The sequence below is a fragment of the Adiantum capillus-veneris genome, chromosome 9 (assembly GCF_014529385.1).
Source record: "Adiantum capillus-veneris isolate H3 chromosome 9, ASM1452938v2, whole genome shotgun sequence".
Lineage (NCBI taxonomy): Eukaryota > Viridiplantae > Streptophyta > Polypodiopsida > Polypodiales > Pteridaceae > Adiantum > Adiantum capillus-veneris.
Genome location: NC_140939.1, coordinates 78,799,820 through 78,826,009, shown reverse-complemented (window position 1 = coordinate 78,826,009; position 26,190 = coordinate 78,799,820). Strand labels below are relative to the sequence as shown.

Sequence of the window (26,190 nt, the reverse complement as noted above, 5' to 3'; positions counted from 1 at the left end):
ATTCTTATTTAGCTTCTGATGGAAAATGGCTTCTCCGTACTGCTGTTAATTAAGCGTGGGTGGAAAGAGAATGGTATATGTGCGATATTGCGACGAGTTTGAAGTTAAAATACGAGGACATAGCAGCATTAACTGGAAAGCAATGTCCTTAGCCTGCTAATTAAATCAAGGGAAAATTACCAAAATACCCCTGTAATTTGTGGAAATTTCCAAAATGCCCTTCAAATTTCAAAAATTCCCAATATACCCTTGTTTCATTTTGGAATGGATTTGCCTCAATTTTTGCATAATATAATCTTTATGACAATGGAGTTCCATCTTACAGTGTTTTAGACAAAATTATTCACCAATGAGCTCACAAATAGAGGCATCTATGTCTAAAAATGGTGAACGATTTCATTTTAGGTGCCCACAATACCATTTAAAATCCTAGTCCTATCATCTTCTATTGAGGAAGAACCTATCTTCTTGTGAAGAGTTGCAAAAATTTGTTTTTAGAGATGTTTGAGAGGTTAATGAGGGGTATTTTGGGATTTTTGGAGATATTGAAGAGTATTTTGGGAATCTGTGGTCAAATATGAGGGATATATAAAATTTGTGGGGTATTTTGAGAATTTCCACAAACTACAGGGGTATTTTGGTAATTTTCCCTTAAATCCATTTGACAGCTCTTTATATTGTAGCCTGAAGGAAGTTGGGACTTATTTGGATACCCCATAGTAGAGAACTTTGTTGCTTTTTGGCTTTCATAGAGCCTCTGAATATGGAAATGCAACTATCGTGCTTGAAGTGAACTCCGTGCCCTCTCTAGCTGCTGGTACCTGTACTTGCTTTTTTTCCCTCTTTTGGTTGTTATAGAGTGGACTCATTGATTTTACTAGCAAATTATTAAGCCCCTGAGTGATCTGCTTGCTAATTCTTCTAATTAGGCTGATTTCCTAGCTGCTGTACTTGCTTCTTTTTTAATCCTTTCGATTGTTATAGAGTGGACTCATCGATTCTGCTAAGAAATTATTAAGTCCCTGAGCGATCTACCTTTTAATTCTTCTAATTAGGCTGATTTCAGGGCCTTCTCAAGGACCCAAACATGCTCTCTCTATGCATCTATTTCTTCTAATTAGGTCTTGAAATCAGCCTAATTAGAAGAATCAGAAGGTAGATCGCTCAGGGGCTTAATAAATTCTTAGCAGAATCGATGAGTCCACTCTATAACAACCGAAAGGGAAAAAGAAAGCAAGTACAGGTGGAAGCAGCTAGGAGGGGGCACGGAGTTCAGTTCAAGCACGATAGTTTCATTTCCATATGCAGAGATTTTTTCAGAGATCGTGCTAGAGAGTCACTGGTGTTTAGATGGAGAATGTTGAATGGCATAGGAGGCATCGTGGCATCTTTCCCTCACCATTAGTCATGTCAAAATGACATTTGTATGATGGATCCTAGTAGTTCTGCTGTTGGGGCCAGATTTTCTACAGATACTCTTCATGCGATCCATTGACTTTTGTCCGGTTTGTAAGGTGGTTGGGAGCAAGCTATTACCTTGGAGCTCAGAGACTCTTTCTCTCTCTAGGCTTCAACTCCTCGTGCTAGATCTTTAAGGTCTCTTGGGATAGTTTCCTACGACGTTAAAACTCTCTTCTTCTTCTTCTTCTTCTTCTTCTTCTCTCTCTCTCTCTCTCTCTCTCTCTCTCTCTCTCTCTCTCTCTCTCTCTCTTGCTGCTGCTGCCCACACCAATAGCAGGCGAGGGCGAGCAACTGGCGAGGGCTTGGTGGTGAGGGCGAGACCACAGCAGGGCGAGGGCGAGCAGCAGGCGAGGACGAGGGCGAGGCCCACAGCCAGGAGGCGAGGGCGAGGGCGAGGGCGAGGCCAAGGAGGGCGAGGGTGAGGCCCGCAGCCAGCAGGCGAGGGCGAGACCACAGTAGGGTGAGGGCTTGGTGGCGAGAGCGAGACCAGCCAGCAGGGCGAACCACAGGTCAGCAAGGGCGAGGGCGAGACCACAGGTCAGCAGGGCGAGGGCTTGGTGGCCAGGGCGAGACCAGCCAGGCCTCAGGGCGAGACCAAAGGTCAGCAAGGGCGAGGCCAGCCAGGGCGAGGGCGAGACGTCAGCAAGGCGAGGGCGAGGGCTTGGTGGTGAGGGCAGTTGGGCGAACGGTAGCATGTGAGAGTTCTTCAGAAGCACCAAGCAAACAAACAAAGGGACTAGCAAGAGCAGGGAAGATTAACAGGAATACAGAAATCAGGTTACTTTGGCCCTGTTCACATGGACTCAGCCGATCCAGAGCATCGAGCTATACCCGCATTGCCAATGGAGGCCATGAGCGCTTCGCCAGTGGAGGCCATGATCATTTCGCCATTATGTAAGCCTCATACGAAGGCAACCTTTGCGCTTACAAACAAGCGGATAACACAAATGGAAAGGGAGATGAAAGAATGGAAAGCAGAGATGGAGGGATGGTGGAAAGAGAAGGCCAATCTTCTTCAAATGTTTCTCAATGAAGGCACGCAATGGAAGAAGGAGAAAGAAGACTTGCACGCAGAGCTACAAGCATTTAAGGCGGATTCACAAGCACTTAGAGAAGAGGTCACAGCCCTCAAGCGAGAGCTTGCGGATAGAGTAAGCAGTGGACTTGAAGAAGGGGAATTTCAACCCTCGGTGATAGACGAGATCGAGGTCATAACGGAGCAGGTACGGATGATCACAGAAGAGGAGAAACAGAAGGTGGTAAAAACGTCTTCGTGGATGGATGTGATCGATAACATGGTAATTTAGAAACAAGGCGTGTATGAGAAACTATCAATGTCTACGGTTTGCGTTGGGATTGCCCTTCGGCACTTCAGGGCTCAACCAATTAAACCATGAAGACGCAAAAGAAGGCGGATGAGGCCGAGAAATGGGTAGAAGTCGCTAAGAAAGGAAAAGGGAAAGAAACCACATCCGTCCCCACTCCTACAATCATCAACATGACTCTAGAAGAAGAGCAGCGAAGGAAAACTAGAGCCTTGCATATAAGAGTAACCGGTCTAAAAGACCGAGATGATGTGGCAGGGGAAGTCGAAGAACTTCTCCGCATGATGCGTAGTGAGGCTACTCACACAAAGGCATGGAGGGTAGGGAAGAAGACACAAGGCAATGGGGAGACTTCAAAAGGGAGAGCTTTAATCATCCGTTTCCCATCCATGGAGGCAAAGGACTTCTTGAAGAAGCGCCCTACACTAAAGAAAACGGGCATATTCCTTGGAGATGACCTCACTCTCACACAGCTTGCGCATATGAGAGAGGTAATGCCAGGGATTCAAGCGGCAAGGGAGAAAGGAAAGACGGCCTTCTACAGAGATGGCCGGGTGGTGATTGTAGAGCGGCGCTCCACATGACGGTGCAAGACCTATGGGACCACACTCAAAGTTGCCACTTGGAATTGTAATGGATCTATGCGCCTTGATGTGGGTGCTTTTGAGGATAGTTTTACGGGAAGAGACATCGTCTTCTACTTTGAGACACATCAGGCCCCGGGGCAATCTATGCCTCACATTAGTGGATATAGATGGGAGACAGCCTATAGACAGGAGACACGATCAGAGCATAGAGGGTGGGGCTCAGGAAGAGTGGCAGTTTTATTTAGGGAGGAGTTGCAACCATTGATACATATAGCCCACAGGGATGAGCAAGCTAGGTACATGTGGGTGAGATTGAGAGCAGAGACGGGCAGATATCTTTACATTGCTATTTGCTACTTTCCCCCGAGTACGTCAGTTTATGCACCACCCAGAGGACAGTCCCCCTTCTCTATTCTGGATGATGACATATGGGAGTCCTCTAGAGATGGTGACATGATCATTCTAGGGGATTTCAATGCTAGGACTGCCCATCATCAGACAGTATTTTATGATACTTCAGAGGAGATGGTGAGAGAGTTGGATGTTGCAGAGACGGGCCTATCCAGACTATCACAAGATGGAGAACACACTGAGTATGGACGACACTTGATAGACATGGGGACTGCACATGGATTGGCCATCCTGAATGGCCTACAGAGATTTCCCGCCGCGGGGGGTTTTACATGCTTTCCACACAGACATGGAGCCAGCACAGTGGATTATGTCATGGCATAGCCGAGCCTCATCTATCCAGGACCTCACAGTTGGACCCAGACTTGCTGGTGTGGCAGTGGATCATGCTCTTGTGCCGCTGACCATTTCTTTTCAGTTTAGTGTAGCACACAGGCTACGAGCAGCAGCCCCTACTCGCTACACCTACACGCGGGAGACGGACTCTGTATACATAGATGGGATGTACAGACGCCTGTGCACAGAGGAGCCAGGGCGACCTCTGGAGGAGCTTACTACTATACTGACACAGACACTACATGATGCAGCAGCAGAGGTATACCCACATACCCAACCTGAGCAGAGACACCGTTCGGGAAGCATGCCCCAGAACAGTTGATATGATGAGGAATGCCGGGACACTAGAGCTAGACTTTAGAGGGAGGTGCTTTTGGGGGACATCACTCACAGGCAGTCACAAATTGACTTCCGACGCCTAGTGTGGCGGAAGAAGAGGGCATTTTTGGCTCGCTTAGAGCAGGATCTATACCAGCTATTCTTGAGTCACTCACGTGAGGCATAGAGTCTCTTTCATGAGCCACCCCCCCCGCCATCACTTCTACAGAGGCTTGGGGCCAGTATGCATCATCTTTGTACACGGTTCCTGAGCAGCCCCCCCTTCTCGACCCCCCTGATCCATGCCCACACACATGTGCTTTTTTCACGGCTGAGATGGTAAGGAAGGCCATTGACAGGATGAGGACTGGGAGAGCATATGATCATGATGGCTTAGTGGCTGAGCATTTCACACATGCCAGAGATTTACTAGCAGAGCGTCTAGCAGTTATGTTTAACCGTGCCATGTGTTAGGGCTTGCGTGATACTTGGAGCCTATCTACTATCGTACCTATCTTCAAGTCGGGAGACCCTATGGAGCCTGGGAACTATCGCACTATCATGATTGGACACACATTGGCATGGTTCTACGCATCTATTCTTGAGCAGCAGCTGAGTAGTTGGGCAGAGAGGGAGAGGATACTCGCAGTCGGGCAGGCAGGTTTCAGGAGGGGTTTTGCTACTCTTGACCATATCTTGACACTCAGAGCCATCATTGAGAAGGGCAGATCGTGTGGGAGACGGATCTATTGTAGCTTTGTGGATTTCCGCAAAGCATTTGACACAGTGCCCAGAGCTAGATTGATGCGTAGATTACAGCAGATGGGAGTACCGGCAGAGCTCATTTGGGGGGTCATGGCATTATACAGGTCAGTAGTGGGGCAGGTAGGCACCCCAGAGGGTCTATCCACACCGGTTTACTCCACTATTGGGGTGAAGCAGGGCTGCCCGCTCTCTCCTACTCTATTTGGTATGTATGTAGATGAGGTTTCTGACGACATTGAGAGAGGTGGTGATAGAGGTGCACAGCTGGCAGGGACATGGATTCCACTATTGTTATATGCTGATGATATTGTGTTGATCTTCGACTCTCCGGAGGGGATGCAACATCACTTGGATGCTTTGCATAGGTTTGCCCAGGAAAGCGGTTTGTCTGTCAACCTCGGTAAAACCAAGGTCATGATATTTAATACCACCCCACAGTGGATCAGGAGGTCAGTGCCCGCCTTCACATACGGCCAGGAGAAGGTAGAGAATACAGATGCTTACACTTACCTTGGAGTGGTTTTTAGTAGGCCAACATTTTCATTGAGGAGGGCAGCAGAGACTAGATTGACCATAGCCCATGCAGCATTGGGTAGATTGGAAAAGATGTGTTCACAGGTTCAGTTTCAGGAGCCTCGGACGAAGCTCTGGCTCTTTGACACTCGACTTTTCTTTCAAAGGCTCCTGGCCCATTTGTCAACCCAAAAGGAAGGCAACAAAAGCAGAAACAACCCCATGGTGTGATAAAAGTAGTATTTTTCTTATCTTCAGGATTAAGGATAAGCTGAAAGTATCTTGAATACCCATCACAGACACTGTATCTTTCAAAACCAGCCATTGCATCTAATAATCGATCAATTAAAGGCAAAGGGTAAGGATCTTTCTTGGTCACCGCATTTAGTGGCTTGTAATCAACACAAACTCTCCAACGCCCATCTTTTTTTGGAGTGACCACTACAGGGCTCACCCATTCAACATTATCGACTAGCACAATAAACCTTGCATCCAATAGCTTATCCACTTCTTCCTTTAAGGCATTCATCTGCTCCTTGCCCATCCTCCTTAATTTCTGCCGTATTGGCTTTGTCCCTTCAACTAGCTCGATCTTCACAGGATCCCCAACAAAACCCTTATTTCTTGATATAAGGTAATGAAAAGATTTGGAAAACTGTCCTACATTGCTAAGTACTCCCTTCTTTCTCCTTGCGTCAAATTAGTACTCAACATATTTTGAATCAACTCTTTCTTCACTGCCAGTTCTTATTTAGGTTGCATCAACTCTTCAAGTTGCTCTAAACGGCTTGAAGCATTTATATTCCCTGATAATTGCAGCACTTCACTAACTTCTCTCTGTTTCTCGTCCAACAACAAGAATGACACTTCACCCTCATCACTAAAACTCGAAGTAGTGCTACTTTCTGAGTCTTCAGAACTGTCATCACTGGTAGTTTCGGACTCATCATTCTCACTCACATTTTCAAGTGCCATAGGTTGTTTGGTAGTCATATCAAACACCCTCTTTTCACCCTTCTTGCTATGCACACCGATTGTGCCCTTGCCCCAATCTTGCACGGCACCAACAACTCTCAACCAAGGTCGTCCCAAAATGAGAGGAAAGACTCCTAGACCAGCTGGCATAACATGAAAGTTCACCATAACTTTCACGTTAAAGACTTCAACTTCCAAATTCTTGATCATCCTCAAACATTTCACCTTGGCATGGTTTGCTAGTCGAATCCGGAACCCAGAGCTTCCGCATGTAATGAGACCCAGTCTCTCGACACATGACTGTGTGATCACACAAACTTGAGCACCTCCGTCAATGTAAGCTTCTCCCATGTCCGCACCTTTGTGCCAAGCATTCACCACAGGACAAATGTTGGGTAACTCTCCCACGGACAACACTCTAACTTGTCCATACTTCGGCTCTTTTTCTGGATTCACTAATGACTTCCACTGCCTTTTAAGTTTGGGCACCATATTCATCAACTGTCCAAAAGTACTATCTACTTTCCTCCCAATCAGGTCTTCCTTTAAACTGTAAGTTGTTTGGCCTTCTCCCAAAGGCAAATCTGCCACTTCAAATCGCCTACGAGGCTTTCTCTTTCTCTTGACTTTTGTATCTTCGCTCTCCTTCTCCTTCCCTTTCTTTCTGCTAGGCCTTGGTGCTGCATAGCCTTCCCTCTCTCTTTTGCCTACTGGCAACACATCTACGTTTTTCTTTTCTACCCGTAGAATACCCACATGACCACCAGAGGTTGAGGCTTGATTTTCTTGTCCAGTACCTTGATCTCCCCGTATATCCAATGCATAATCATTAGCTCTGTTAGGAATCTGCTGAGGAAGTGATGGAAACATATCCCCTCCCATCCTTGTTGGCTTTGGACAATAAGTGCTGATGTTACCAAGCTCACCACAATTATAACAAGTAGGAATGAACCTCCTCTGCGGCTCAAAACCACCTTTTCCACGACCCACATTAGCATTAGGATGAGCCTCACATGCCTTAGCCATCCCTCTACCATGTCCACGACCACGACCACCTCCACCACCAAGAACACTAAGTCGTAATTCCTGCATCATGGTCATCATGTTTTGCATATTCCGTTGCAACTGTTTGGTGTTAGCAGCCCTTTGAACAGGTTGGCCTCCAACTTCTGCCTGATTCTCCTCCTTTTGGCTACCATTATTTTACTCAGGGACCGCTTTCCCGTATTCATTAAGCCTTTGAGCTTTCCATTCTTTCTCTCTGGCAATGGCGACTGCCTCCTCGAAGGTGGCGGGCCTTTTCAGCTCAATTTTGAACTTTAGACTCTCTTTTAGGTTTGCCACAAAATGGTCCTTCTTTAACATGGATGGAGGGATCTCATTTCCCAAAGCGCGGGCCCCATTTATCCCATAAACGGGTGAACTGCATGACAAAATCATCAACACTTTGATTAGCCCTCTGAGTGTATCCCAAAATTTCATGCCAAACTTTATTTGGTACTTTGATGGATCGGTATTGTGCTAGCAAGGCTTGCTTCACACGATTGGTCCAAAACCACCCCCGGGGTTATGAGCTTGCATCAACTCCTCAAAATTGTGTAACCAAACTTTTGTCTCATCCTGTAAACTATATTGCAGCAGAAGCAACAATATAGCTTGGTCTAGTATATTACGCTGTAAACAATTGACTTCCAACTTTTCAATAAACGTCTGCACATTTTCATTAGGCAATCCATGAAATTGTGGGAACTCGTATGCCATGTTTGATTGAAACAAAAAACACTTACATGTGACATCGAAAGCTCGAGGGATGTCGATGGATCGCTCCAGTACCTAATCCACCTCACACTAGGTAACCCGGCCCCTAGTGCTTGGCTTCACAAAACCTCACGACCTTCCAAAGGCTGCAATCCAATTATGCGACCGCCTCAAGTGCTGTCCACAATTTGCACATACATAGGCGGTTGTCCATAAGGACCCACATCCCTTTTACATTCAGTTACAGAATAGACATATTTCACAAGAATTGGAGCATAGGAGCACTTGCTCCTCCGTGGAGGCACCAAAACGATGTTAGCGTGCGAACAAGAAGGAAAATGAGAACCCCTATAGCGTTGCACACACCACACCGTCGGAAAGAAACACCACAAAAGCTGTGGAAAACACCTATGTCGAACACTTGTAGAGTCGGGTGGAAAACAGCCCTAACCCGAACCATGATTAAAATTGATGAAAACCAAGACCATAAAGATGAAGCTTGTGTCGTGCAGACCTCCGTAGAGTATCCATATGCTTGATTCCGACACCAGACGAAAGAGTTACAAGCTTTCGAAGTTGGGGTATCTCTCAAAAGCTCCAAAAAAGCTAATCTTTGTAAGGAAAAATGGTGTGTAGGGAATTGCAGCTATTAAAAGGGGATTTTTTTTTGCTCTTATCCCAAGGGATTTTCTCTCTCTTCTTAGTGGACATCTCTCTTCTTAGTGGACATGGTTCTCTCCTTGGGCACCGTTTAATTGGTCCAATTTTGGCCTTTTTTGGGTCAAAAATGAGTTGTCGGCCCTTTTTTACCAAGGCAAGTGGGGACAAGGGATGTCCAGTGGACCAAAAAGGTGGCCTGCCTGGGCAGCTAGTGTGGACTCAAAATGGCGCCCCCTCTCTCCCCCAACACCCACGAGCCCTCACAAGCAAGGCAAGGAAGCTGCATTAGCTGCTTTGATACACCTTTAGGAGGTACCCACTCTCCCCCTTATACCCTCCAATTTCCACTTGCTCCCCTCGGGCCTCCATGTGAGATTACTCCATTGCCACTTGGCACCATCCTCCCACCTCCCCACTTAAGCCAATGAATTTTTTGTTTTGCCCCCCACATCGAGCAATCTTGGCGGAGGCATGGTGGGTGACTCCGAGCACCGAATGCGATGCTGTAAAGCCCGGCTCGGAGCTTAGCACTTTGGCTATTTCCAGAAATCCTCAGCCACACCTTTTCTAATTAAATCCATCAAATTAGCCCACTTGCCTTTCTCTGCATGCATCCGCACTCACTTTCTAAGTAAGGAACCGCTCACTTCCAATGCATATAACTTATGATGTATGAGTCCATTTCACCGGCTATCAAGCATGATTGAGAGTACTCATTGAAAACCACCTTTTAAGAGTTCGACCAACCCAAAACTCTTGCAAATGACTAAGCAAAACCAAGCTTTTATACGTTACAAGAGCACTCTGAAAACTCAAAGCATTATGTACATCTATGTACTCAAAGCTAGTGAGCAAGCTTAGTGGCATGACTCAGTGACTTCATGCTTATCCAAAAAATGCGTGACAGCGCCATCTCTCACGAGCATTGTCTTTTAAGTAAATAATACAAATACCTAAAGGGCGGCCTATTTAGGGGCCATTACCACGTACGGGAGGAACTCCGCCTCTCCATCTCTACTTGTCAGACTCTCTGCGTCCTAATTACTCTGTCTAATATGTACATTGTCCAAGTGCTGAAATTCTACTTATGCAAGCTGAAAATGAAGATTACAAGGAAGAAGGCCAAAGCGTCAAGTTTGATACCTTTTATAGCTCCAAGGACGAACACAAGGCCTTTGCCTACGTATAACAAGGCTTCCTTTTTCTTGAAGGGGAATACTCAATAGCAGTGGTCAACACTCTTGTTGCAAGACCAAGCTCCCAAAATATGGGTTGAGTCCAAGCAACTTTTTGCATCTATGTGGTTGACACCATCTTTTGAGACCGATGCATGCTATTTGAAGAGAAAGATACCCTTAAGATTATGATCAAAAGTTGTGGAATGTGTGCCTTCCTGTAGCTTCTTTCCAACTGGTTACTCTAGAGGAGCACTTGGAAAAGTATTGTTTGTAGTGGGCGGCGTAAAGAGGTTATTGCCTGAAGAAAAAGGCTAAAAGCATTCAACAGATGATCGCCCATGCTTGGGATGCGTACAATATACTTGGTGAAAGCTTACTTTTTGAAGAAATGGAGTGCCTTCGGCAAGAATAAACCTTTGCACATGAAGGAAAGACCTTTTATAGATTGCTGAGCTCAAGCGCTAGTCAATCCGATTTTATTTGCAAAGATCCATCAATAACTCTATGGGGCTAGGTTAAATAAAGTTTTGTTGGTGAAAGCAAGAGATACATACTAGTGAAGGACTCTTGTTTTGTTTTGAAAAGAAGGATTGTGATAGATCCACTAATTCGTCTTCAAATACTTAGTGGTGATACAATTCGAAGTATATGTAAGATTACAATAAGATAAAAGGGTAGATCCTTCTGAATTATTTGGAGGTAGGCCTGATATGACTTGGTAATGCCGAATAAGTTGGATGGAGTGGAGGGTGAATTGCAGATAACCCTCAGGTTTGTGATCTATTCCCTAAGACCTTTGGTTTTGGAGCTTTCACACAAAAAAAGCTTGGTCAGATCGTCTCAATAGTTGCTTTGGTGTAGTTCCTGCTGCATAAAAGAGAGCACTCCACCCTCTTATCAACCATATTGACCGATGTGAGAACATAGTAGTCATGGTTATGTTAGTTTTAACACATCTGAGATACTGAGCTGATAACACTCTGCTCGTGAGACTTCTATGAGGGATGTATGTCTACAACATACTACCTCTGAATACTTTGTCCATTGGTATACCTTGAATTGTTTGATGTGAAATGTCAACTCAAGGGGTGATAGCTAGTGATTAACCTCCGGATGAGTCTAATGTGAAAGGTTGGACCAAAGGTGAAATCCAATGTGGAATGTTGAATCAAGATGTGAAGTCCAATGTGAAATGTTGGACCCGCATGAACCAATATCTATGTTGGACTCGTATGAACCAGTATCTATGTTAATAATGAATGCATTATGATGTGTAGGCTATACTTTGTAGCGATGCATTGGCACGATAATTTGCATGTAAGCCATGGTTATTGAGTTTTATGTTGTCTATAGGTGTAATCGGGGATGATTACTCTTCTTTTAAGGGGAGGGAATGTCACCAATTTTGACCATTGTAGGGCTGATCTGCAATTGTCACTCATTTGGCTAATAGCCATGGACAAGGCTGAATATCTGCAAGCGTTGAATGCATCGATATGCTTGTTGATTTTGCAGGATTCAGTTGAGAAGTTGTAGGAGAGCTGCCGAAGGTTCTTCTGCTTGTGATGCATGGCGCCCTAGAGTGGGAAGCTAGTAGAGCATGCAAGGTGACCCATAGAAAGGGGCAAGGCTACTGGCGCTTAGCATTTGGCAGAGCATGCAGGGTAGGTGGACACTTGAATGGGCTATGCAAAGTAAATGGAGTCCATGCATAGCAGGTGATGGACCATGCAAAGCTATTCGAGTCCATGCATGGCAGGTAGCAACCCATGCAAGTCAACTGGAGTCCATGCATGGGAGGTTGTAGTTCAAGCATAGCAAGCACGAGGCAACTGTAGTGGGATTGTAGTTCAAGCATAGAAACTACCAGACGACCCTATTGTTCAAGCATGGAAAGTATGAGGCGACCCTAGTGAAGGGCAGTTCAAGCATGGCAGGTAGCAAGCAACCACACACACAGGTGAAGAATTGGCCACTTGTCCAATATAGCCCATTAGAGGCTTAGACAGAAGAAGAAAGTCACCCACTTGGCACTAGAACTCTTTGTAAACACACACACTTCTTTTTTTTGTAAATCTGCTTTGATTAATTTACATTTGGGAAACCTCAAAGCGAGGAAAACCCACGAAAAGAAAGGGATACAAAAGACGGAGCACTATGAGGCTCCGAAGGCTAGAAACAGTCAAAGTAAATCCTGTAGGCATCAAGAGTGATGTCTTCAGCTTCATATGCAAAATGCAGCGCTTGACCAAGAGATAATTTGAAATAGGGAAAGGGGTCAACAAAAGTGCCCTGGAACATCAAGGAGTTCCTATGATGCCAAATGGCCCACATAGTCTAAAATCTGTCGCAGGTGAAGAAGACCGCAAACTGAGATTGTGGTGACCGAAGCACCCCAAAAAGCCAAAATCGTCTGTGAAAGGAGCCGGAAGGAAAACGTAGTCGAAGAGCAGTCAACACTTGCCGAATGAAGGCTCTGGAGTGACGACAACACCACATCAAGTGTGGCACAATCTCCTCAGCTTCAAGGCATCTGGGGCAGCGAGAAGGCGCAATATGCCGAGCATGCAACACACTGCCAACAGGTAGAGCTCCCACCAAGCACCGCCACAAGAAAACACGTTCCTTCAAAGGCAGATGACTCTGCCAAATGCGAGACAATGCATGTTGCCACCACAAGGATGACTCGGAAAGCGATCACAACTGATTACCTCGATGCACAATCCATACATCAAACTGAAGAATGGCATAGACATTGGCAGCTAAGATGCAGTCCAATCTAGTAGTAGCCAGATTCCAATCAAAGAAGCGAGAGTCTTCATGTAGAGGAGGAATGGGCGAATGAGCAGCAAGCATGTTTTGAATCTCCCGCCAGAGAGGAGAATAGTGAAGACCCAACCGAAAGCGGGAGACGGCATCAACAAAAGAAAGAACATAACCCGAGTCATCAACCACCTGATGCACCTGATAGATCGCTTCCAAGTCTTGAGCCTGCCGCACCAAGAGAATGGAAGTAACATGCGATAGAAACATGTGATGCGCTTGGCGAGCTTCTCTCGTGGGAGAAGAAGGGGCCTCAAAAATCTTGCTATAATGAGAGCGTAGGGCTAGTGCTAGCTCTCGAATAGTAGAGGTCCACTCCCCTTACGGTAATTTAACTCTCCGTATAGCTTGAGACTACCTCGAGTGATGCAAATGCTGAAAGAATTGTTTAGAAGCACATCCTTTATCTGCAAAAGCCTGTTGACGAGCTCGAGTCTGCCATTTGGCCTTTTTCCTCTCATCATTGCACCTTAATATTGCACGAGCAGAAAACAACTTAGTCATTTGAGCATCAGTAAGAGAAGAATGATTAGCCAAGTGCATTAATCGGCTACAAGCATCCTTTGCCTGGTTAACTTGTTCCCTTAATTGTGACAAATAATCCCTGCCATAATCCTGTATAATTGATTGAACACGCATAACAAAACGAAACCATGCTATGTCCATGTCAACATACATCTGGGAGAGCAAAGTTGGAATGATATTCACAATCATAGTGCGAAAAGGCTCATGCTTGAGATAAGCATTATTGACATGCAGAAGTCTTTTCTTGGGTAGGCGATCATTGACATCAAAAGAGCCAAAACGAAGTTTCAAGCATACGGGAAAATGATCCGAGAGACACATAGCATAATCAATCCTCATCTCGTATACAAAGTCATCATATTGTTGCATGTGAAAAAGATATCAGCGATCCAGCCGAGCGCGATACATGGATTGAGCATTGTGCTGAAAAGTAAAGCCTGGATCAGTCGCATGCAAAAAGGGCCACAAATCAAGCCCATCACAGGTCGACATAAATTGGTCCCACGATTGCCGTTCCATATGAAGCATGTGAGAATGGCCAGTAGTATTATCTGCAAGGTTTTGGTGCATTATTAAAATCCCTGCAGAGAAAGGCATTTGTACGCATTAATATCTAGTATTCTCCAAAGGGCCCTTGGAATTTTAGGCGTTTTTGTGAAGTGCAAGCATGGTTGCAATAGAGCTGCTTTCCTTGTACAAAGCTGCTGATCAGCAACCATGAGAATCTCAAGGAACATTAAAAAGGTATCCTAGAGATCTACTGCTTGGAAGAGAGCTTTCTTGGGAGTCTTCGGTTGTGCAATTTTGACACCTAGTGCTCAATTTTTGCATCTGTGAAGAATCCGGTGTCCAATAGTTAACTCTGATATAGAATGCCTCTTCCTCTCCTTTTTGAAGCTTTAAAAACATTTCTTTTCATCCTTTCATGAAAAAATACTTAGTACTTGCTTTTCCCTTGCTACTTATAGCGAAAAGAATGTCTAATTCACATCTGTGGGTCTATTTTGTTAAATAAATTTGTCAACCATCATGTTGAAAACAATGGGAAATTTCAATAGCATATGGAAAAAAGCATAAGTGATGACATCTAGCAATCACAATTAAAAGGGTGAGTAGGTAGAAACGCACACTGGCTCTGTATAATGATGTTATAGAGGGCAGGTCGTGCTGCTGATTCAACTGTGTGCTCAATGTCGTGTCTATGTGTCTGCGTGACTCGTTCCTTTAATTTGTTCCCTAATTTCCAGTTTTTGTTAAGAGAGTAAAATTTCAAATTTGTCTTATCCTTGATACTTATTTGATACTGTCTCTATATGTATATGTGGATACCTTGATTGCCTGTTTTGTACAGATGTTTTAAACAGTTTCTTAGTTTGTGTCTCGACGACTAAGGTATAGCAGAATAATTGTATGTGTGACAGGGTTTATAACCTGGTGGATGAAGACTTTTTGGGGAAAGGTACTGGTTGCCCTAGGGTTGGGGTATCAGTGAGGAAAATTGGTTGTTAACCTATTTTGTTATTACAAGTGGTATAGTGATTAACATGCAAGTCAAGCTCTCAACATATTCGTATGTTGAGGAAAGTGCACTGGACTCTGGTATAGGTTCATCAAGGATGCAGTTAGTTTCCTTTTCATGAAAGCCTCCCTCCAATCTTTTATTCCTTCTTGTTCGTCGATTAAAGCACCTTTTTTATGCTTAGTCGCAAAACACTTTTAATCTTCTTCACATGAATGGAAGAATCAAATTCGTTGCTTTTTAGGAGCTAACAGGGCTTATCAGGTTAGGTAAAAGAACGAACTGATCAAAACGTAAGGGGATGAAAGATATAGCATCTACTCAGCATTGAAGAAAGTTCCTATTTATGTTAACTACTGTAGCGCTATTTGTAAGTTAGTCATTTAGTAACTTTAACAACTAGAGTAATTTAGCGCTATTTGTAATTTAGTCATTTAGTATTTTTCAATTTTTTGTGATGAGGACAGTCAAGCTTTTATGAAGCATATGGAAAAAGCATATCAGTCAATTTCCCTCACTGTAAAACCCGAAAACGTTTTGTTAGTGTGTTATTTTTTCTATTGTATGTAGGTGTTGCAAAGGAATATTGATTTACAACCGTCAATTTGTGATACGAACAGTCATGCAAGTAAGCATCTTTAAAAGTTTAATAGATTTAGCTTTCTCCCATTTAACGCTTTGTTTATTGCTAGGCTTCAATATGGCTTAGTTTGGTCTGCATATTTTGATACGGTGATCTTTGCAATAGTGCATGCTCGTGTGTGTGTGGCATGTATGGTTACCTCCTCATTTGGCCACTGGCATTCATCTCTTCGGGAGTTTGTGTTTTGGAAACTTGATGGACATATTCCTGGCTTTCCTCTCATCTCTACTTTTAATTGGATTGGAAAAAGGTCACCTTACATTTGACATGGGCTGGTTCCACCGAGCATGAAGGTAACTTTTGGAGGTTGGAAAGCATTCATTGGAGCAGGGCATTCCCGCTGACTTTGGTGGATAGCTTCCCACTCCAAGCTTACTTTCTTTCTCGTCGTGGGCTGCGTATGGTTGCTGATGTCGTGAATTCGGAAGGGAATGTGCTTCATTTTGACGAGATGGCACACAATTTTGGTTTGGGCATGCATTATCGACCTCTCTGGTGGCAATTGCACCTCATGCTGGCTGACCTACTCCCCATTCTTCCTCTGGCTGATGGAGGCCGTATCATGGATTGGCGACTACATCAATTCAACTTCACTACAGTTTCTGCTCGCCAGGTTTATAAACATTTTGTTGCCCGATCCGTGGCTTGCGGACCACTGCAATGCCCTATGGTCACTACAGCATTCCACCCGGTGGTGGCAGAAACCCCTTACTGCCATTTGGAAGATCCATTTGCCTCTTAAGGAACGGCTATTTCTATGGCGTTGCTTGATGGGTGTTCTGCCGGTTGGTTCTTTTTTGCAAAAGCGCCGGGTTAGCTCCTCACGCTGCGTTCATTGCTCTGCTTCCGAAGAATCTATTCAACACTTGTTGTGGGATTGTCGCTGTACTAGAGTCTTTATTGCTCAGGTTTCTTCACTTGTGCGTCTCCGTTTTCCCGTAGCGGTCTTTCATAAGAAATTCTGCCTTTTTGGATTCATGTCGCCGGCGTTAAAGTCTTTTGCTACTTTCTTCACATGGGTCAGATATTGGACCTTCTGGAGTATTTGGCGCCAACGCAACTCCCGCATGTTTGACCGCATTGATCTGGACCCTTTCCCCTACTTCAAGATGTCTCTTCGGCAATCCTTGCGCTTTGCCCTTGCTGCTGGGGATATATCGCCTGACCTTTATCAGCTTTCTTATGTTTGCTTATAGAGCCTTTTTATACTTGAACACATAGGTGTTCACCCTGATGTATCGACTTCTTGTTGTGGGTTTTCCCTCTTTGGAGGTTTCCCACTTGTAAATTAATCAAATGCACTTATTAAACAAAAAAAAAGAGTGTGTGGCATGTGCGCATCCATATACGCGCTCACATGCGTAGAGTGATACATGGGAGGTGCTCTACTCTGTTGTGTAAATCGTGTCTCCACTCGGCACTTTGCTCTTTTGCTTCCCTCTTTGCACTCCTTTCAAGGCTTTTTGCCCTTTTCATGCTTTGCCAAGCATGGTTTTTGTTCTTTTTTTTGCTGTGTGTTACTTATGTATGCGTGCGCATGCGCGCACGTGAGAGAGAGAGAGAGAGAGAGAGAGAGAGAGAGAGAGAGAGAGAGAGAGAGAGAGAGAGCTGTCCTTGTCCTCCAAACCCTAACCCTAGCCCTGCCACTGCTCTGTTGCGTCCCCTTCCTGCCCAGTCCTTGCTCTGTCACGTGGCGTTAGCCTTCGTTGCCTCTGTTGGAGCTCCCCGCTCCCGCCCCATGCTGTCCCCCACTTGCCCTTTTTACCGGCACCTGCCCTTGCCTCTGCCCACACCTACCCACATCAGCCCTTGCTGTCTGCCTCGGCCCGCGGCTGCCCCAACTACCCCCGCCTGCCCTTGCCTCTGCCGCACCAACCCGCCCTTGCCTTTGCCCTGCCAACCCATGCCAGCCCTTGCTTCCCCGCCCCTCCTCTTGCCCGCTTTCCCTCTTCTGCATGCACCTGCCCCGGTCCTCCCTTGTCCCCCCCCTGCCCCCTCTCACACACACGCGTGCGCACTCTCTGTTCACAATCGCCTCCTCTTTCTGGGTTTGGAATGGGGGTATCACCTTATTAGCCCTCTCTCAATTACTATGGCACCTTCTATAGTTATTTCAGAAGATCTTACAACACAAAATTGGTGATCGTATTGAGACTCTCTCTCAAAAAGGGGCTGTTGGCAGCTTGGTAGGGCGTTCCTATGCTGGTGTCAATGTCCGGGAGTGGCTCTCGTGCACTCTAGCTGGTTCGGACGAAGGCAAAGTGGAGGATATCATCTTGCTCGGCAGAGTTACTTTCATCGCTATTTTTTCTTCAAAGGAACTTGCCTCTCGAGTCATCAGCCGCACTTGAAACCGGCTTTAGCCTTACTGAAGGGCAATAAACTTTGGCTTTTACATGATCTATACGTTATATAGTTGTTATGTGCAATGGAAATGATTGATGGTGAATGCTCAGGTGAGTGCTCAATTCGTATTGAAGGTTCCTTTTATTTTTACTTCATGAGAGATGTGCCAAAGACTAGAGAGAAGAGATAGTGATATTGTGAGTGAAGGTTGAGAGAGAGAGAGAGAGAGAGAGAGAGAGAGAGAGAGAGAGAGAGAGAGAGAACTAACACTAAATGGGGTCCCAAACCCCCCTCCAAGGGCCCCCCTCTCTATTGCTAGAGAGGTATTTGCTTTAGATTGCACAAATGCGGATACAATAGTCCTAGATGCTGAGATGTTGATGGGATCTTGCGGAAGATGCTTGGAACTGCGAAGCTAAGGGCTAGAACTGAAAAACGCTAGGCTGGTTCGCGGATGCTACCACTGGTGATGGCATACAGGCTGAAAACGCTGGATGCTGAGGGTTGAAAACGCTGAATGCTGAGGGTACCGTAGGTACAAGGGGTGCTAGATTCTGGGGTACTATGTCGACGAGGACGGGGCCGGAAAAGTCGACTTTTGAGGTCCGACGACGAGGCTATGGCTGAATGCATGCTAGCGACGTCGATGGATCGTATTTGCAACTATGATGAGGCTAAGGGCTGAATGCTGAGGCGATTGTGGGCTTAAAACACTGATGCTCAAAGGCTGAAAACGCTGATAAAAAACGCTAGAGATCTGTTGGTCCTACGGGTACTGCTTGAAGCTAGTGCATCCCCGACGTCTTTTGTTGTCTCTAGCGCCCAAAGGGCCCCTTATATAGGTGGATTAAGCTAGGTCGAGCTGGGTGGGATAAGACCCCATGATCTCATAAAAATGCCAAAGTCACTTATTAATAATGCAAGGTTAAGACGTGGTTCACACACGGTAAATTGCCTACATGCTGAAATGTGGTATTGTGCAAGAGAGGGTATGCAACTATGACCGGCCTGGGCATGCATGTCGTGCTAGAGGCTCACAAGGGTACCGGGCTAGGTCCTAAGCTAAGAGTGACGCTAGATCGTAGCAGAAGCTTGTCCATGTAGCGCAATTGCAGTGCGCACGTGACATCCCCCCTTGTTAAAGGTGAGACACCACTGCCGAACTTCTACGTGCACTTCTGTTGTTGAATGCTTTTGATGCTTGTGGATGCATAAGCCGATGAAAACTCCTCCAAACGGGTGGGTACTGCAGATGTAGGTACTGTTGCAATATAAACACCGACCAACAAAGTTACTAAGTAGCCTTACTACTGTCGCAGAATACCAGCCTTGGTGTTGACTCTGCCTTGCGAGCAAGTACTGACCACTCCAATAGTTCTGTTGTGAAAACATTGCGGGTGAAGATTAAAGGTGAGAGTGCTCGGAGGTATTTCTAAGGTTGCTTGTCGACAGAAGTGGATGCACACTACATGCGAATGCGAATGCAGAAGAGGGTTAGGGATCCTTTCACCAACTCCTTCCATATCCGCATACAAGGCAAGTAGATCTTGGTATTCAAGATCTGGATTTTAGTGTATCTAATGTCGATCTTCGTTCAAAGACATAGCGATGAAGACGAGAGCTAATAAATCTGGGATCAAAACTCGAAGATTCTTTCAAGAAAAAAAACTGAGAGACGTTTTTTTGGGTTCTTGGTTCGGCTTGGGTTCTTGATGGGTTTACTCGGGCTCTTTAGGTTCTTCCCTTGAGTTCGCAAAGCAAAAGTACGCACAGAGCTATGATACCAATGTCAGGTGCAACGGAAGTGTTTAAGGGTTTAGCTCGGATCTAGTACTCCGCACAAACAAAAGGGTTACTTTACTTCACTTGAAAGAACTAAACTGAACTGAATGATAGAGATAGAGACGACACGGCATGTCGGGTCCCAAACCCTCAAGGGCCCCCTTGCTCTGTTGCCAGAGCAAGTACTTTCTTTTTTCTTGCACAATGCTGATACAATGATTAAATGCTGAGATGTTGATGCTAATGGGTACTGATGCTTCTGATGCTGGGTACTACTAAGATACTGAAGGGTACTGCGGTATTGGGTACTGCCTGTACTGAAGGTACTAGGGTACTGCGGGTACTGAGGTACTGTGGGGTACTGAGCGGTGCTGAGGTACTGATGGGTTGTGTGTCCATGACGACGACGACGACGAGGAGGTATTGATGGGTTGTGTGTCGACGAGGATGACGACGACGATGAGGTATTGATGGGTTCCGTGTCGACGACGACGACGATGATGAGGTATTGTTGGGTTCAATGTCGACGACGACGACGACGTACTGATAGGTTCTATGTTGACGGACGACGAAGACGACGAGGTGCTGAGGATCCATATGCTGAGTTCGGCAGGAGCCAATCGGCAAGAGCCAAGCTAACTCAAGGGGTGCTAGATGCTAGAGTACTATGTCGACGACTAAAAACGCTGATTTATGCTGAGAAAAACGTTGGAGATCTGTTGGTCCTACGGGTACTTCTTGAAGTTACTACATCTCAGGTGTCTTGTGCTGTCTCTAGCGCCCTAAGGGCCCCTTATATAGGTGGAAAAGGCTGGGTCGAGCAGGTGGGAAAAACCCCACGATCTCATAAAAATGCTAAAGTCACTTATTAATAATGCAAGGCTAAGAGGTGGTTCACACGCGGTAAATTGCCTACATGCTGAAATGCGGTATTGTGCAAGAGAGGGTATGCAACTATGACCGGCCTGGGCATGCATGTCCTGCTGGAGGCTCACAAGGGTGCCAGACTAGGTCCTAAGCTAAGACTGACGCTAGACCGTAGCAGAAGCTTGTCCACATAGCGCAATTGCATTGCGCACGTGACACTCAGACCAAAGGGCGGCTCTCCCAAGCCCAAAGCCGTCGACTCAAGATCTATCGTCGGGTCAGGATCTATGACACAAGTCCTCCCACAGACGCCCACAACTCGGATCTTCTGAAAACAGCACTCTGCAACCTGTGGTGCGTCTATTGAGACTCTGTGAAGATGACGACCTCTCAAAACCTCGAAAAACATGCAGGGTATTGACTCTGAACAAGCCCTAACTGCAATGAGGACCTCCAAACGTGTTAAGGCCCCCATTCATGTGGGAGCCCTTGCCTCAAGGGGGTGGGTATGCCACTCAACAGGTATAGCCTTTGTAATATCCTAACACATGCTGTGCACCCCCCTGATGCCTCGTAGCTAGATGCTCTGAATCTCCTTGGGACGGCCTGAAACTATAGCCAGCTGTCGAGAGTGGGAGCTGGACCGTGTACCATGGGAGCCCAAGAAACGTGAGGCGCGCTACCAACCATGTGACCTGGCTATGTCCTAACCATGGGGTTCTAAACAAGAGGTTACCTCAAGCGCTCCTCCATGCAAGTGGGTTGCTGGTGCTCCAGGCCACTTCGCAGCTGCTCCCAAGACCTAAGCAGGCTCGTAGCAAAGCGGTCCTCTCCCAAGTCTTGCTCAAGCAAACTCGACGCATCTCTGTAAAAATCCACCTGATGGACAGGCTTCAAGGGAAATCCGTATGTACTATGAGGGACTCGGGCACGAATGTGGTATAGCAACAACTTCTTCCAGGGCTCCTCCCATGGAAGAAGTCCTCTGACCACAAGATTCCCAAGGAGGGCTTTGCTCTGATGTGCTGGGTCGATGATCCCCAGCCCTCCTGGAGAACATGGTAAAGTGATGCCCTGCCAGGTCACTTTGGCCTGGGCTGACTGGGTGTCGCGCCCTGACCACAAAAAGTTCCTGATCAGTCTCTCCAGCTGGCTAATGCAGGAGCTCTAGGAGATCGTGCAAGACGTTATGTACCATATAGTCCAAAAGCACCTGGCTGGCCACTACAACTCTGCCAGCCAAAGAGAGCCGTGCCGAACTCCAATGAAGCAGTTTCCTCCTGCTGGAGAAGAGGAGAGGAGCAGTCTGTTTCTCTGGAGACAAATCCTGATAGCCGAGATAACATACATAAGTCCTTGGGGTATCCACTCCCGACGACCAATCAGGTGGTCAAATACACACACAAGCGCAAGAAAGAGAAAACGCTAGAGAAAGGGTGTGACCCAAAATGCTAGCAAGCTCTGCTATACATCGATATGCAAAATACAAATGGGGGGCTTGCAAATACAGTGACATCACAAATATGGCCCACTTCTTGCAGGAGCCAGAAAGTATGCATCAATAACAGATAAATATGTAAAGTCATTAATAAGTGACATATGCCCACATTTACAGGGAAAATGCACTACACTTGAGACTTTGACCCTGGGTAACCCTAGGAACAGGAGGTGGGCAACATTATGGAATGCACCGCTGAGAAAGTACTTCTACCTCAGGTATGGTCAGGCATAGCCACACACTCCTTAATATGCTCCTTGGAGCCACCACTGGACAAGAATCTGAAACTCTTAACGGGTGTAATTTTCCACATGCTTTCAATAAACTGAACAAGGCCACCTCTAGCTCTTTTGCTGAAGGAGATGAGGGAAAACATCCTAACTTTGATCAAGAAACTGCTACCCGATCTGGGCTGCAAAGCAGGACCAACAGTCAGCAGGGAAAATCCATTCAACACAGTGTCAGAGAGAAGATGTCATGATGATGGATGATGGTTGATATTTAATCTCTAAGAGAAACACCTTGCCAATTGAGAATATCTGTCAAAAGAAGCTCTTTGATTTTTTCCCCCAAATTAATTTTCTGTTTTCTCTATGTGCTTTCTTCTTTACAGGCACGTTGTTGTGCGAGAAGTTAGAGTGGGGCAATGAACAGCACCTAAGCAACATTCTGGAAAAGCATCCAGAGGGGTTTGATCTCATCCTTGGAGCTGATATTTGTAAGCATCAATCCTTGTAAGCCGAGATTTGTAGTAAGAAATGAAAGATCTTCTCAGTTGAAATAGTATATCTATTTTAGCTAGGGTTTCAATTAGGGCTATGCTTTCCTTTTTTGTAACACTTAATGATAAGAAATATCATCATCAATTGTACCTTGTTTTGGTCTCATGGGCCATTTTGGCCTTTAAGCGACATTAATGTTTCTTTCTTTCTTTCTCAGGTTACCAACAAGACAGCTTAAGTTCACTTTTCAAGACCGTCAAGTCACTGCTATCCCATGAATCCTGTCGCAGTAAACGGTTCATTCTGTCTTATGTATCGCGAGCAAGAAGGTGCATCCCATTTTACAAGCATTAGAGATTTCCGTGGTTTTTACAATTAGTAGTGAATGTGTCTCATGAACTTGCATGGTTGCTTCACAGCATAGACGCGGCATTGTTGAGAGAAGCCAAAAATTTCAGTTTAGGGGTTTGTGAGATTGCAGGCACACGGGCTTCAATCCTCGGTGATATTTTGGAAGGCACTCTTTTTGAAGTACAGCTACTTTAGAGCTATATAGCTAACAAGACATCCTCAAAGGACAAAAGAAGACATTTGGGGGGGAGGGGATGATTTCATGAGGCAGGTTGAGGGAATCAATTTGCTTTGTAATTGGGAGGTTTACAATTGCCAGTGATGAAAGTAAATGAAACCTTTTGTAATTTTTGGCTTGCAATTGTAGATCACATTCAAGACGGGTGCCCTACAGAACTGCAGATTCTGTTGCCGATTTCTAATGTGGTGCTCTTCACCTGGCGTGGTTTGCGTTGAAGAAGCTTCCGCTTGCAACACTCACTTGGAATGCTCCACAGAAACAAGGCCAACAAGCTCACTACATCATCTGCCACACATGCGAGCAAAATCAGAGGGACAAACCTTGAAAGATTCAATACGGGGCACACCCCCACTTTGTTGATTTACACGCTATGAAAGTTGATATATCTACCATGGGCATGGGAGGGGCCACTATCAATTTAGGGCCCTGACATCAATCAGGCGCCGTAGATCTCGTCCCGAAAAGTAAACTCGGGTACCGGAGTTTACTTTTTGCGACGCGATACGCTTGCTCATCAAATATCGAGGATTATGACCTCATGATTATGCCTATAGTCCAATGAAGACATGCATGGGAGACATGGTTAGGGCACATGCCCCTCATGTTCCAAGTTGTGAGTGCAATCCCCCGACCATAGGTTTCGGGTAAAGTAATCTCTTGAAAAGGGTACCCCAGTTTACTTCGCCCCCCTTGCTCCCCCCCCATTGTAGATCTCACCCCCTCCATGCCCGTGGTAGATATAGCTGAGCCCCCCCTCCCCCATGCGCACACACACACACACACACACACTCACACTGCATCATTGACTCTCTGCAGTGAGTGTATTGTAGCAGGCATTTTCTTTGGCAATGCTGTCTCGCATCGCCTTGAAGCGTTTTAACTGTGCCCAAAACAAATCACTTAGCTTGCAATCTATGCCCGAGTCATGGCATCATTTATCTTCCTCCATAAGGCCATTTGTGCGCTAGCTTTGCACCTTTGAAATCCTAATTTGAGCTTTTGCGTGATGGAGAGCAGCATGGATGTTTCTCTTTTGGAGCATTGTGTCACTAAATTATATGGAATCTACAGATTAATCGAACACAATTTTTTTTCTCTAGAAGCCAATTGGAAGGTAATTTCATGTGTGCCATTGTAAGACCTGAGCACCATGTTTGCAGCAATTTGTTTGCTAGGTAGTGGGGAGCCTCTAAGCCCTCTATGCTCTGTCAGGGTGGCCTCCATCCCTCATTGCTGTCTCACATGGGTCCCTCAAGGGAGATCTAAGGACCAAATTAGATGATGCGGCACAGGTCTGATCTCCATGGTCCGATCACCAGGTAGACTAGGGATTGATAAACTAGGGCATTTTTCCTCCCTTTGGAGAATGTAAGGCACCTAGTAATATGGGGCATTGATCCCCCCTTGGACATGCTGTGTGAGATAGTGGCATGAGATGCATCCTTGATACCTAGAATTGAAGCAACACTTGCGATGACAGTCAAGGTAACAGTGGCGTCATAGTGCAATCATATACTTGTTTCACAACAGGCTGCTTCTTGTTATTTTTTCTATAAATATATGCATTTTATGTGTTTACCATAGAAAGGTATGGTTGGTGTTGGGTGGTTGGGCATGTGTGGGTACATATTTTACTACATCTGTAAATCTTACACAGCTAGCGGTGTGTAGCCACCATGGCAACAATGGCACGAACATCCTCCTACATGTGCTACATATTTGGGTGCTTTGTGGGGTTTTTTGAGATGGCACCTATAGTGAGGAATGCTTGCAAAAGGAAGTGCTTCTGTGTTTTAAGGATTTGTGCCACCTAAAAGGATGTTGATGATGGCACCTGAGTAGTGATCTTAAATCTAGTTGGTCGAATTCTCCGCGTACTACATTGTAGTCCTCTTGCAAAGGCAAGACCTGTTTCATGGGCAACCTTTGGGTTGTCTTAAGCTAATCCTACGACTAAAGTTAATTGTAGGATATATGCAGCATGACCTTGGTCAAGCAATGTTGGAGCAATTTCAACACTAAGACATTCAACTTTCCTTTGCAAGGTTTCCCATAAATTTTGTTACCCAAAGGCATGCCTCGTGATTTTATTACGTGTCTTGATTAGATTGTCTATTACTATGGGTTCCTAAACAAATGATTGGTGAGATTATTGATTAATAGAGACATATAGCTTCCATCTTTGTTCTTTACAATGGTTGTCAATCGCTTCAAAGTTCTTTTTTCTGTAACTGTTTGCATATCTCTATATATGGCTTTATTTTAAGGCAGCAAATTGTGGGAAATATTGCATATTCTTTATTGGAATTTGATTATGCAAACGTATACATCTTAAAACGTATTGCTTAGACGAGCTGACATTGAGAAAGTATTTGACATTGCCATGTGAGATTCTATTATGATGACCACACAACCATATTCTCAACACCAGGTATCTTTCCTAGATGCCTTGCTGAACTTTGGGTGCTTGGTCTGTAATGCAAGTCTCACCTAACGCTATTTACACACCAAACTACACATAAACATTCCCTTTTGGGAGGGATGGGAGTGTCCATGGCAAAAATATGGCTACGGTGTGGTGTGGGT

General features: G+C 45.4%; 2 protein-coding genes across 6 annotated transcripts in view; both read left to right on the top strand.

Annotated features, from left to right (window-relative positions):
* The window catches only part of LOC147450705 (uncharacterized), a 116,131-nt gene extending 92,135 nt beyond the window's left edge, over positions 1-23,996 (top strand). For 4 of the 5 annotated variants that reach the window (XM_086519804.1, XM_086519803.1, XM_086519802.1 and 1 more), the window contains 4 exons: positions 15,725-15,782; positions 22,904-23,008; positions 23,230-23,341; positions 23,432-23,996. In XM_086519804.1, coding sequence (XP_086375930.1) covers positions 15,725-15,782; positions 22,904-23,008; positions 23,230-23,341; positions 23,432-23,558 — 402 coding nt within the window. In that variant the 3' untranslated portion in view covers positions 23,559-23,996. The remainder of the gene's footprint in view (positions 1-15,724; positions 15,783-22,903; positions 23,009-23,229; positions 23,342-23,431) is intronic. The other variant, XR_015189151.1, reaches the window with a different exon arrangement.
* LOC147450706 (uncharacterized) lies at positions 2,014-2,781 on the top strand. Its single transcript, XM_086520784.1, has one exon. The coding sequence runs from the start codon at positions 2,259-2,261 to the stop codon at positions 2,766-2,768; it is 510 nt and encodes a 169-aa protein (XP_086376910.1). The 5' UTR covers positions 2,014-2,258; the 3' UTR covers positions 2,769-2,781.
* Positions 23,997-26,190: the final 2,194 nt, after the last annotated feature.

Excerpts from the sequence above, each read along its gene's own strand:
- LOC147450706 (XM_086520784.1), top strand. The coding sequence starts at position 2,259 with ATGGACTCAGCCGATCCAGAGCATCGAGCTATACCCGCATTGCCAATG.